General features: G+C 59.2%; 2 protein-coding genes across 2 annotated transcripts in view; one reads left to right on the top strand and one right to left on the bottom strand.

Annotated features, from left to right (window-relative positions):
* Positions 1-104: 104 nt before the first annotated feature.
* Positions 105-5,133, top strand: LOC104543282 (monoacylglycerol lipase ABHD12-like; the record flags this gene model as incomplete). Its single annotated transcript, XM_010187856.1, has 13 exons — positions 105-223; positions 1,477-1,604; positions 1,994-2,096; positions 2,189-2,308; positions 2,912-2,942; positions 3,062-3,107; positions 3,201-3,330; positions 3,547-3,587; positions 3,813-3,892; positions 4,016-4,098; positions 4,591-4,669; positions 4,792-4,916; positions 5,112-5,133. Coding segments are annotated over 13 exons (1,107 nt in total), but the record flags the coding sequence as incomplete, so codon positions are not given.
* A 465-nt stretch (positions 5,134-5,598) lies between these two features.
* PYGL (phosphorylase, glycogen, liver) overlaps positions 5,599-10,743 on the bottom strand; it is an 8,918-nt gene continuing 3,773 nt past the window's right edge. Inside the window, exons 5-20 of the mRNA XM_010187855.1 lie at positions 10,503-10,634; positions 9,978-10,089; positions 9,821-9,903; positions 9,348-9,491; positions 9,129-9,221; positions 8,746-8,892; positions 8,378-8,541; positions 8,168-8,282; positions 7,721-7,822; positions 7,490-7,637; positions 7,320-7,378; positions 6,890-7,031; positions 6,521-6,728; positions 6,307-6,441; positions 5,935-6,001; positions 5,599-5,784 (exon numbers count right to left, since the gene is read on the bottom strand). Of these exons, the coding sequence (XP_010186157.1) occupies positions 5,599-5,784; positions 5,935-6,001; positions 6,307-6,441; positions 6,521-6,728; positions 6,890-7,031; positions 7,320-7,378; positions 7,490-7,637; positions 7,721-7,822; positions 8,168-8,282; positions 8,378-8,541; positions 8,746-8,892; positions 9,129-9,221; positions 9,348-9,491; positions 9,821-9,903; positions 9,978-10,089; positions 10,503-10,634 (2,037 nt within the window). The remainder of the gene's footprint in view (positions 5,785-5,934; positions 6,002-6,306; positions 6,442-6,520; positions 6,729-6,889; positions 7,032-7,319; positions 7,379-7,489; positions 7,638-7,720; positions 7,823-8,167; positions 8,283-8,377; positions 8,542-8,745; positions 8,893-9,128; positions 9,222-9,347; positions 9,492-9,820; positions 9,904-9,977; positions 10,090-10,502; positions 10,635-10,743) is intronic.

Raw genomic sequence — 10,743 nt, 5'->3', positions numbered from 1 at the left:
CCCCGTGTTCCCGTCTCCCCGTGTTCCCGTCCCCGTCTCCCCGTCTCCGTGCGGTGTTGCTCCACTGGGTCCCCCTGGCCCTTGCCGCGTCTCTTGTGCCCTAGGTCTGTCCCTGTGCCGTGGCCGTGCTCCCGTGTCTCCACGCCGTGGCCTTGTCACCTTGCTGTGGCCATGACCCCGTGTGTGTCGTCCCCCCTCGGCCGTGGCTGTACCACCTTGACATGTACCACGGCCATGTCCCCATGTCATCTTGCCACAGCTGTGATCCCAGACTGTGGCCATGTCCCCGTGTTACCCTGCCACGGCCACGATCCGATACCATAGCCTTGTCACCCAGCCACAGCCATCATCCCATGCTGCAGCCATACACCCCCCATCATGATGCCATGTGTCCCCGTGTCACCTCGCTGTCCCCACGATGCGGTGGCCTGTTGCCATGCCAGTTGTCTGAGGTGCCCCTGGGTGGGCATGTCCCCCTGTCCCATCCTGTCCCGTCTGTCCCCACCTGCATTCATTGTGCAAGAGTGGGTGTGAGCGCTTGCCCCTGCACTTGAACATGGAGTGTAGACGAGGAGCAGCACCTGGTAATTAGCTGCAGCGATTGCGGGGACATTCTGGCCCGTTGCTGCCGGTGTGCAGCAGGACAGCTTGGAGCAGAATCTCAGGGGGTTCAAGGGGCTCCCCGTGGCCCCTGCACCCTCCTGGGAAGGTGCCTATGCCCAGGGCATGATGCCACCCTGTCCTGGCACCCTCTTTGTGACCCTTTCTCAGCATCTTGCTGTGGTTCCTGGGGCAAGCAATGGACTAAATCCAGTTCTGTGGGAGTGATGATGACCCCAGGCCCCAAGCAGGGCTTGGACGCCTGTCAGGAACCTCTGCCCTGCATCCCCCAGTGCCCAGACTGGTTTCCCCATCACCATCAGCTGCAGCTTTTGGCTTTCCCTTCCTTCTGGGATGCGTCCCCAGCCTTTTGGGACAGGACGCTGTCAGAGGTGGTCACATTTCCCACCCTGTGCTGGTGGCACTGGGGGACATCACTCTGGCTTCTCCCACAGTGCTGTGGGCTCCCCCACACCGCTTTCCTCCCTGTCTCTGGAGAGCTACAGCAGTTCCAGGCTTGGGGCCACCTCTGTGACCGTGTGTCACCAGCCTGGGGAGTGGCCACAGAGTATCAGTGGCTCCTTATTGCTGGTTTGGTTTGCAGTTCCTGGTCCTGGCAAGTGCCCTGCCCTTCCTGCCTGCACGAGGCCTGTGGGAGGCTGCGGGGAACCAAATCACGGTCTCTTGTGATGCTGGGTCACACTGGGGTGCTCTGACACCTCAGCTCCATCCCCAAGAGCCAGACAAGACCCTGATGTGGAGAACCGGTTCCTGGTCTTTATGGGGGGGTGGGGTTGGGAATCTGAACCCCACTCCCCCATACCCCAAAGCCATTGGGATGGAGGGGGATGTGCTGAAGGGGTGTGTGCCTTGCAGGAGCTGGCTGGCCTGGTGCCCCCGCCTGGGTACCGTCCTCCTGGACCTGTTCCTCATCTACGTCTCCGTGCCCTTCCTCATCCGCTTCTTCCCCGTCCTCCTCACCAAATTCGTCTTCCTCAACTTCCGTGAGTGTCTCAACCAGAAGAGCCCCCCTACCACGAGGGATTCAGCAAGCAGGGGGTCCCCAAAACATGGGTGGGGACAGGGACAACACCCATCCAGTCCCCCACTTGCAGAGGAGGCGCAGAGGGACCTTTCCCGTTGGCTCCTGGTGTTTTGCAAGCTGTAATAACGTGGTGCTGCCGATCCTGTTTGCTGCCCAAAGTTGCAACACATCTGGGCACGCAGAGCATGGATGAGGCTCGAAATGGGGGTGTGAGGTGGTGGCAGAGGGCTGTGCTCGCAATTCTGGGTAAATTACTGAGAAATAGAAATAAATCACATGTTGAAAAGGTTCAAAAGCAGCTGGGTATGGGATGAGTTGCCCGTGTGATGGTTGTGATTTCTCCATCAGTCTCCTATCCCTTCTTCGTCGACCTCCGGCGGCCGGAGCTGCTGCTGAACAACACCGTCAGCCTGTACCTCACCACCGAGCCGGGCGTCACCGTCGGCATCTGGTGAGGGGGATAACCCTGGGTGGGTGCAGTGACGCCAGGTCCTGGCTCAACCGGGTGTATCCTCCCCCGGTAACCCTGCTCTGCCCCCCCAGGCACACGCTGCCGGGCAGCAGAGGGGCCGAGGCGCAGGGCAAGGACCAGCACTGGTATGAGGAAGCGCTCGGTGATGCTCACCCCATCATCATCTACCTGCACGGCAACGGGGGCACCAGGTGAGTACCTGCATCTCCGCATGGAGTGAGAACTAGCGAATTCGGTGCAGCAGCCAGCGGGGCTCTGAGGCCGGAGCTGCTGCGGTGGTTTCTGACCTCATGAGTTGAGGAAAAGTCATAGAAATCACAGAAATACAGAATTACTAAGGTTGGAAAAGCCCGCTAAGATCATCAAGTCCAACCGTCAACCCAACCCCACCATGGCCACTAAACCATGTCCCCAAGAGCCACATACACACATTTTTCGAACCCCTCCAGGGATGGCGACTCCACCACTGCCCTGGGCAGCCCCTTCCAGTGTTTGACCGCTCTTTCAGTAAAGAAATTTTCCCCCATATCCTATCTAACCCTCCCCTGGAGCAGCTTGAGGCCATTTCCTCTCATCCCATTGCTTGTTAATTTGGAGAAGAGACCTGCACCCATGTCACTGCCCATTCCTTTCAGGTCATTGTAGAGAGACAAGTCCCAAACACCAAAACCCACCCACCCCAGAGCATCCATCTCTTCCCCCACCCTGGGAAAAGGTCACCCTGGTCCCTCACAGGGGGACATGTGATGGGTTGGAGACCCCTCCCCAAGCTCTAACCTCACTTTCCCCATCAGGGCTGCGAGTCACCGCATCCAGTTCCTGAAGGTGAGTGGACTTGGGACCTGCTGGGGGTAAGGCTGGCACTGGAGACCCCAAAGGGACCTGGGCAGAGCAAGCCTGGCCCCACTGGGGAACCTGGGGGACATAACCCTTTCCTCTGACAGTTGATGGGGGCTGCTGACTTCCACATCCTGGCTCTCGACTACAGAGGTAAAGTCACCCCCCTGCCTCACACTGAGTGACTCCCCTGGGGCTGGTGTCCTCTCCACCCGGGGTTGTCACACCCAGCCATGTCCTCCGCAGGCTATGGGGACTCCAGCGGCCACCCCACAGAGAGCGGCTTCACCACGGACGTCCTGGCGCTCTACGACTGGGCCAAAGCACGTAGCGGGAACAGCAGTGTCCTCCTCTGGGGACACTCCTTGGGGACAGGGTAGGTGCGGGGCCAGGTGACATTTGGGGAAGGAGATGTCCCATGGGTACTGGCTGTGGTGCTGCTGCCACCTCGGTGTCACCTGAGGATGGACCACAGGCTCAGAGCAGCTCCTCCAAAGCAAAGCCTCATGTGCAAGTGGCGCTGAGGGTGCTGTGTGTCCCATTGGGGTGGCATGGCTGTCCCCCCCCCCCACCTCTGTGTCCTTTCTTGCAGGATTGCCACCAATGTGGCGAGGAAACTGCAGGAAGAGCGAGGTAAGGGTTGGCCCAACAATGTCCCCCTGAGGCTCTGCACCCCCCCCAGCCAGACTTTGGGGCCACAGAGGAGCAGGGGAGCTCCTTTTATGCTCCAGCATCAGGCTTGGCCCCTCTAGTGGGGACACGTGGCCGTCCCCATCCTCCTTAGCAGGACAGGGGCATTTTGGCAGCAGCCTGGGGTGCATGGACCCCCACCCCAGCCATGCCTGCTTTTGCCCTCAGGGGTGCAGGTCGACGCTGTCGTCCTGGAGTCGCCCTACACCAACATCCGTGAGGCGGCTGCCCATGTCCCCGTCACCAAGGTGAGCCCATGGGGTCCCCCAGCAGTGACAGCCCCAGCCGACCTGGTGCTCCCCACCCTGGCAGGGTAAGGGCGCAGCAATCAAAGCCATGACTTAGCACCCTCAAAAATCTCCCCCTGGCAGATCTACCGCCTGTTCCCAGGTTTCCAGTACCTGATCCTGGACTCGCTGGCCCTGGGGGACATGCACTTCCGCAGTGACGAGAAGTGAGTGCCAGGAGGGATGGGACACAGCCGTCCCCATGGGGATGCTGCTGGGACCGCCCACACGGGATGCATCACACCGTGCAATCCTTGCACCCTTCTTTGTGTTTGCCCAGCTTACACATGCTTTAAAAGCATTTTTTAAAATTTGCATACCTTCAGATACCAGTATTATGGAGCAAAGTCCACAAGCCACCATCCTTTTTAGGTGCATTGCAGCACACACACAGGTCCTTCCTGCTCCTTCGTTTCAAAACACCCCATTCATGAGTGGTTTTGAAGCTTGAGCACCCTGTGTCAGGGATTTAAGGTTATTGGAGTGCTGCTGTGCTGAGGCAAACACATGGATGTGACCCTGGGCTGGGCTGGCTCTGAATGTTTGGGGGATTGGGGGTGAGTCAGGGTCACTGTGGGGGTTTCAGCAGCACCCAGGGATGCTGCCGTGGGTCTGGGGACTCCAAGGGTGATTGTGGATGCTGTGCTCGCTGCCTGCAGTGTGAAGGTGCTGGCCTGCCCACTCCTCATCCTGCACGCAGAAGATGATGCTGTGCTGCCTCCACACCTGGGCCGTGAGGTGAGGACCACCATTGCCTCCCTATGGGCTTCAGCAGGGGGGCTTAACCCGTTTTTGAGGGCCTGAGGGGCTGGGAGAGGGGGTTTGGGGCTTCTGCTTACCACGCTTCCACCCCATGGCAGCTCTTCGAGATGGCATACAATGCCTACCAGGACAAAAGCAAGGTGAAGTTCATTACCTTTCCTGAAAAGCTGGGCCTGGGCCACGACTACATCTCCTTCAACCCAGAGCTGCCTGCCCTGGTGAAGTAAGTGATGGGGGAAGCCTTGGCCTCTTCTTCCATGGAGCATCCTCAGCCCCGGTGTCATGGGGAGGTGGCCCTGGGGACAGCCTCTTTGCCCCTTCAGAGATGCTGAGCCCCACATCCAGGGCTCCAAAATCAGGATCTAAACCAGCACAGGAGTCAGTGATACAGCGTGAGATTTATTGCATCTCATTGCAGAGACTTCTTGAACATGAAGTGATGGCAGCTGCTGCGTGCGGCGACCCACGAACCCCCCATGGCACTGAACTTGCTGCTATATGTAATAAAAAACTGAGAAACTTCCTAATTCGGCCCTCTGGACGCTGCAGGTTATTTGGGGGACAGAGACAGCGCCACGATCCAGGGGGGCTGCTCCTGGGATGCGAATGTGCACTGGGAGCATCGTTTGGGACAGGGATGGGGGGCACACAGGCCCCAGCGCCCTCCTCCTGTGTTAGCTTTGATGCGAGCAAGCCCAGTCCCTAATTTTAGGCTGCAGCCACTGGCCCCTTGGCCACCACGGGCACTTCTATTTTTCAGGACCTATGCAAGCAGCAGGGCGATGTAGTTTCGCTTTCTGCGCGACGTTTAGGTTATCAAAATCCCTCCCCTTCCCTGTCAGCAGCATCAACACAAAGACTACACAGCAGAGACGACTTGACAGCGCTCGCAGCTCAGTGCCCCCCTACGCCGCCCCGTTGGGCGTCTTCTCCTCTCCTGCGTCGCGGGGCTCGTTGGGCGGGGGGATCTTCAGGTCAGAGGGCTCCACGTGCCAGATGTCCCGGGCGTACTCCTTGATGGTGCGGTCGCTGGAGAACTTGCCGGCTGCCGCAATGTTCCTGATGACCATCTTGGTCCACGCCTTGGAGTTCTGCAAGGAGAGCGGTGGGACATTGCACCCATGGGTGCCATACTGACCTCCAGCTTTCAAACAGGATCCCGTCTACATGCACAGCCCCTGAGAGCCCTTTACTGGGATGCGATGCGGTGTCCCATGCCTCATCCCCGGGATGGCACTCACCATGTAGAGCTCGCTGACCTTCTCCTGGCACTTGATGTAAGCCTCATAGTCTGCAAACACTTTAAACCTGTAGTAGTGAAGAAATGGGGGGAGTCAGCGATGACAGAAATACAGAGGTAGGAGCACAGTGGTGGCCGGTGGCTACAGCGTGCAGGGCTCAGGCTACCAGATCTGGGGCTTCCTCTAACACAAAGGCTTCAGACAAATCCACCCTCCCTGAGCCAAAATATCTCTTCTGACAAGGGCTGCACACCCAAACGGGTCTTGGCCATGTACTCAGGGTTTAATGGGGCAAGCGTGAAGTCCCAGACATGGCACCAGGAGTTTGGTGGAGACACTCAGCCCAGGGGGTGGATGGCACCCAGGCCTCACCGGTCGTGGTGGAAGAGCATGTTGACCACGTCATTGAAGAGGTCGGGCTCCTGCGGGGAGAAGAAGCCGCTCGCGATCTGGTCGATGGCTTGCTTCAGCTCAGGCAGCCGGTCGTAGTACTCCTGCGCATTGTACCTGGCGGCGAAGGGTTGGTATGAGGTGGTGCTGCCCCGACTGCCCATGGTGGCCCCACCACGGCCTCCCCAGCCCTCACCCTTCCCTGTCCAGCTCCGTGACGTCCTCCACCCTCATGCCGAAGATGAAGAGGTTTTCCTCTCCAGCCTCTTCAGCCATCTCCACGTTGGCCCCGTCCATGGTGCCGATGGTCAGAGCTCCGTTTAGCATGAACTTCATGTTCCCCGTTCCTGATGCCTCGGTGCCGGCCGTGGAGATCTGCTCCGACAGGTCGGTGGCAGGGATCACTGCCAACAAAGCACACTGACGTGAGGGGCTCGTGGTGACCAGCTTTGGGTTTGTAGCATGCCGAAGGACATTAAATCTACTGTCTCGCAGCGATGGAGCCATGGGCTGGTGGGCAGCCGTGGGGCAGACATCCCCTCCCCACAGTGTGTCCCACTGGTACCTTTCTCTGCGAGTGAGACCCTGTAGTTCTCCAGGAAGATGACCTTCAGCTTGCTCCCCACAACGGGGTCGTTGTTCACCACCTGAGCCACTGCGTTGATGAGCTTAATGATCATTTTGGCCATGTGGTATCCCGGGGCAGCCTAGGGGAGAAGCCATGGGTGACCCTGGGGTGACAAGAAGCACCCAGCTCCCATGTGCCCAGGGAGGCACCTGCTCCCATCACATCATCCAACCCACGTGGTGCTGCACACCAAGTTTTTGAGGGTTGCACAACCACAGGCCAAAGCCATGGTGCCTTGCTTGTGTTGAAGCCAACAAGTTCTTGAAGAACTTCATGGACACGGCCCCATGAGACATCTGCACCCAAATTCCCTAGGGCATTTTCAAGGGTGTCCTCCAAAATGCCCCAAACTCCTGACCCAGCTTACCTTGCCCCCAATGATCACCGTCCTCGGCACAAACACCTTGTCAGGGTCCCTCCTGATGCCTGGAGAAGACAGGGGCACGGTGTCACCCTCTGTTTGGCCCAGCCCTGGGGGACAGGGACGCTGTGCACCCCCAGGGCAGCCCGTCCCCCTCGGAGCGCATGGTGGCTTACGGTTGTACATGGCGATGATGTGCAGGCAGTTCATCAGCTGCCGCTTGTACTCGTGGATCCTCTTCACGTGCACGTCGAACATGGAGGAAGGGTTGATCTTCACCTTGTACTCCTTCTCCAGGTACAGCGCGAACTTCACCTTGTTCTCCTGGGGTAAGGGCAGGGAGGGGGTCACCTCCCAGTTTGTGGTCCCCACTGCCCGTGTCCCCTCTTCCTGCCCACATCTCTCACCTGCTTCACTTTTGCCACCTCCCGGATGAAGAGGTCATCGTCCACGAACTCATGCAGCTTTATCAGCTGGCTCAGGTCCCGCACGTAGTCCTCCCCGATTTTCTGCAACCAGAGCAAGGCATGGGGACACCGAGCATGGGATGGGGATGGCCACCACCTTCATTGGGGACATTGCTCCCGCCTGGCTAAGCTGAGAAAAGCAGAGGAAAGGCTTGGAAAGCAGGACTGGAGGCCTTGGGTGAGGTGCAGAGCTTGACCTCATGCTCAGGGACATGGTCTGGTGGTGCACTTAGGGGTGGTTCAGTGGTTGGACTCGAGGATCTTAAAGGTCTTTTCCAACTGAAACCATCCTATGACCATTCAGAAGATGTGAGTGGCTGAGGTTGGAGCAGCGTCTCCGGGGTCAGTTGTGTTGGGGAGGTTTGGGGGCTCCTCCTGTGCTGTTACCTCTGCGATGAGCTCCGCCAGCCCCGGGTTGCAGAGCAGGAGCCAGCGCCGGGGGGTGATGCCGTTGGTCTTGTTCTGAAACTTCTCCGGCTCCAGCGCTGCAAAGTCCTTGAAGCTGCGAGGACAAGGAGGGGACAGCTTCAGCCCCACCCACCCACCACCACTTCCAAGCCAAGGGAGATCCACCACGGCCTCCCTCCTCACACTCACACTTGAGTCTTGACTATTTCGGAGTGGATCTTGGCCACGCCGTTGACAGCGTGGGAGCCGACGATGCAGAGATGGGCCATGTTGATCCTCTTGGTGCCCCCCTCCTCTATCAGGGACATCCTCCGCAGCCGGTCCACGTCGTTGGGGAAGAGGGATGCGATGTGCTGCCGGGAGAGGGCGAGGAGCGGCGCTGGCATTTAGGGATATCCCACCCGATGGCTGCAGCAATGTCCCCAGTCCCTCTGACACCAGAGTGGTGGTTTTGCTCCAGTCACAGTGCAAACCCATCCAAAGGGTTGGGTGTCTCTGGACAGAAGGACCCCCCTAAACCACACAATGAGTCCCAATCCCCATCCCAAGGTACTCACATCCAGGTGCCGCTGGTTGATCTCATAGATGATCTGCAGGTGCCTGGGGAGCAGCTTCTCCACCAGCTCCACAGGCCAGCGCTCCAGGGCTTCAGGGAGCACAGTGTGGTTGGTGTAGGCAAAGGTTCGCTTGGTGATGTCCCAGGCCTGCCATGGGGGAGAGCAGGAGTTACCGGTGAGGGTGGGCACAGCCCCGGGTGGGTGCCAGCACCCACATGTGGTCCTCACACTATGGCCGAGCAGCGTCCTCCTGGTTAAACCCAACCTGACAGCTCCACACCACTCCCAGTTCCCACACTGGTTCCTCAGCTCCTCTACCATGGGTGGATGGGAGGGTGGGTGTAAGCAGAGGGAACCCATGGGCCGGGCCGGGTCTCCCCTACCTTGTTCCATGGCAGCTTCTCAATGTCCACAAAAATCCTCATCAGCTCAGGGATGGCCATGGCGGGGTGTGTGTCATTCAGCTGGATGGCAACCTGTGAGGGGTGGCATGTGAGGACCCCACTGCCCAGGCACCCGTGGAGGGTCCACAAAACCCCTCCAGCCCTGGGAGGCATCGAAATGAGCTTGGAGGTGCACATCCAAACAACCCCGGCTCATACCTGGTCAGGGAAGGAATCGAACACAGTTCGGACGCTGTCTGTGCTCCCGAATTTGGAGGCTTTGAAGCGGCGTATGATGTCCTGGAGGGTGGCAGCCACCACGAAGTACTCCTGCTTCAGCCGCAGCTCCTTCCCCTCAAAGAACTAGGAGCAGAGGAGCTGGACGGGGGTCCACACCGGCACTCATCCACCCCATGGCACGGTGTGAACCCCCCATGCTGCCCTCAGCAGCAGCTCAAACCCCAGCCTCTTCTCCCCACTGTTCCCCCCAGTGCCCTGGCTTGAAAATTTTGGACACACACCAAAAAAAGGGCTACTGGGGGCAATGGGAAGCAAACCATAGAGGCTGTATTGGCTGTTTCTAAGACAAAAATGGAACCCAGCATTCACACACCACAAAAGCAAGAGGGGCTGCTCCGCTTCGCACCCTGGCTGTCCCTAAAACGGGAACACCCCCCAAAGACGTGACTCACATTGTCGTTGGGGTAGAGGACGCGGGATATGTTCTCTGCCAGGTTCCTGTCCAGCACAGCCTGGATGTAATCTCCGATGTTGACTGGGGGGGAACAGAGGGATAAGGTGGGTGTGGGACCGCCCTGAGTCCCATCCTGCCCCCCGGCACCCACTTACAGTCGCGCAGGTTGAAGTCGTTGGGTGCTCGCGCTGACCACAGGCGCATGGTGTTGACGGTGTTGTTCATGTACCCGGGCACGGGGGTGTCGTAGGGCAGTGCCAGCACCACCTAGGACATGGGCAGGGTGGCCAGAGCCAGGATGGTGTCTCCAATGTCCCCTCTTGTCCCCCTGAGCCCTCTCACCCCACAGACCCTCCCATGGGAGTGAAATCTGGATGGCACCTACCTTCATGTGTGGGGCCGTGCATGGTACCCCCTGCCCCAGGGACACCCCCACTCAGGGCAGGAGCACTCAGGGGATGGAGAAAGGGTTGTGAGCTTAAATTTAAGCTGCTGTGCACTGCACACAGCCCTGCTGGAGATGCTTTTGGCTACGCCAGAGGGTGGCTGCAAAACCCGTCCCCATCCCTACGTCCAATCCATCCTCATCCCTAGTCCATCTCCTCCCCAGTTTGCTCCAGCGCTGCCTTCTCCACCCCAGGCGATGGCCGAGGCCATGCCAGGGGGTCCCCAGCCCATACCTGGGTGTCCACCCACTTGGTGCCGGCGGCAGTGTGCTCCACGCGGCCGTAGAAGTGGACGGGCAGCATGTACTCGGGACGGGCCTTCTCCCAGGGGTTGCCGTGCCGCAGCCAGTCGTCAGCTTCTTCCACCTGCCAGAGGGGACCAGAGCGGTGACGGGGCCACCCAGCCCTGGGGACCTCCAGGACGGCCAGGAAAGGCTCTGGAGGAAAGGAGGACAAGCCTCCCACGGATGTTATG

Source organism: Mesitornis unicolor, unplaced genomic scaffold (genome assembly GCF_000695765.1).
Source record: "Mesitornis unicolor isolate BGI_N332 unplaced genomic scaffold, ASM69576v1 scaffold19517, whole genome shotgun sequence".
NCBI classification, from domain to species: Eukaryota; Metazoa; Chordata; class Aves; order Mesitornithiformes; family Mesitornithidae; genus Mesitornis; species Mesitornis unicolor.
Note: the sequence above shows the minus strand (reverse complement) of the source record. Positions and strands in the feature narration are given on the sequence as shown.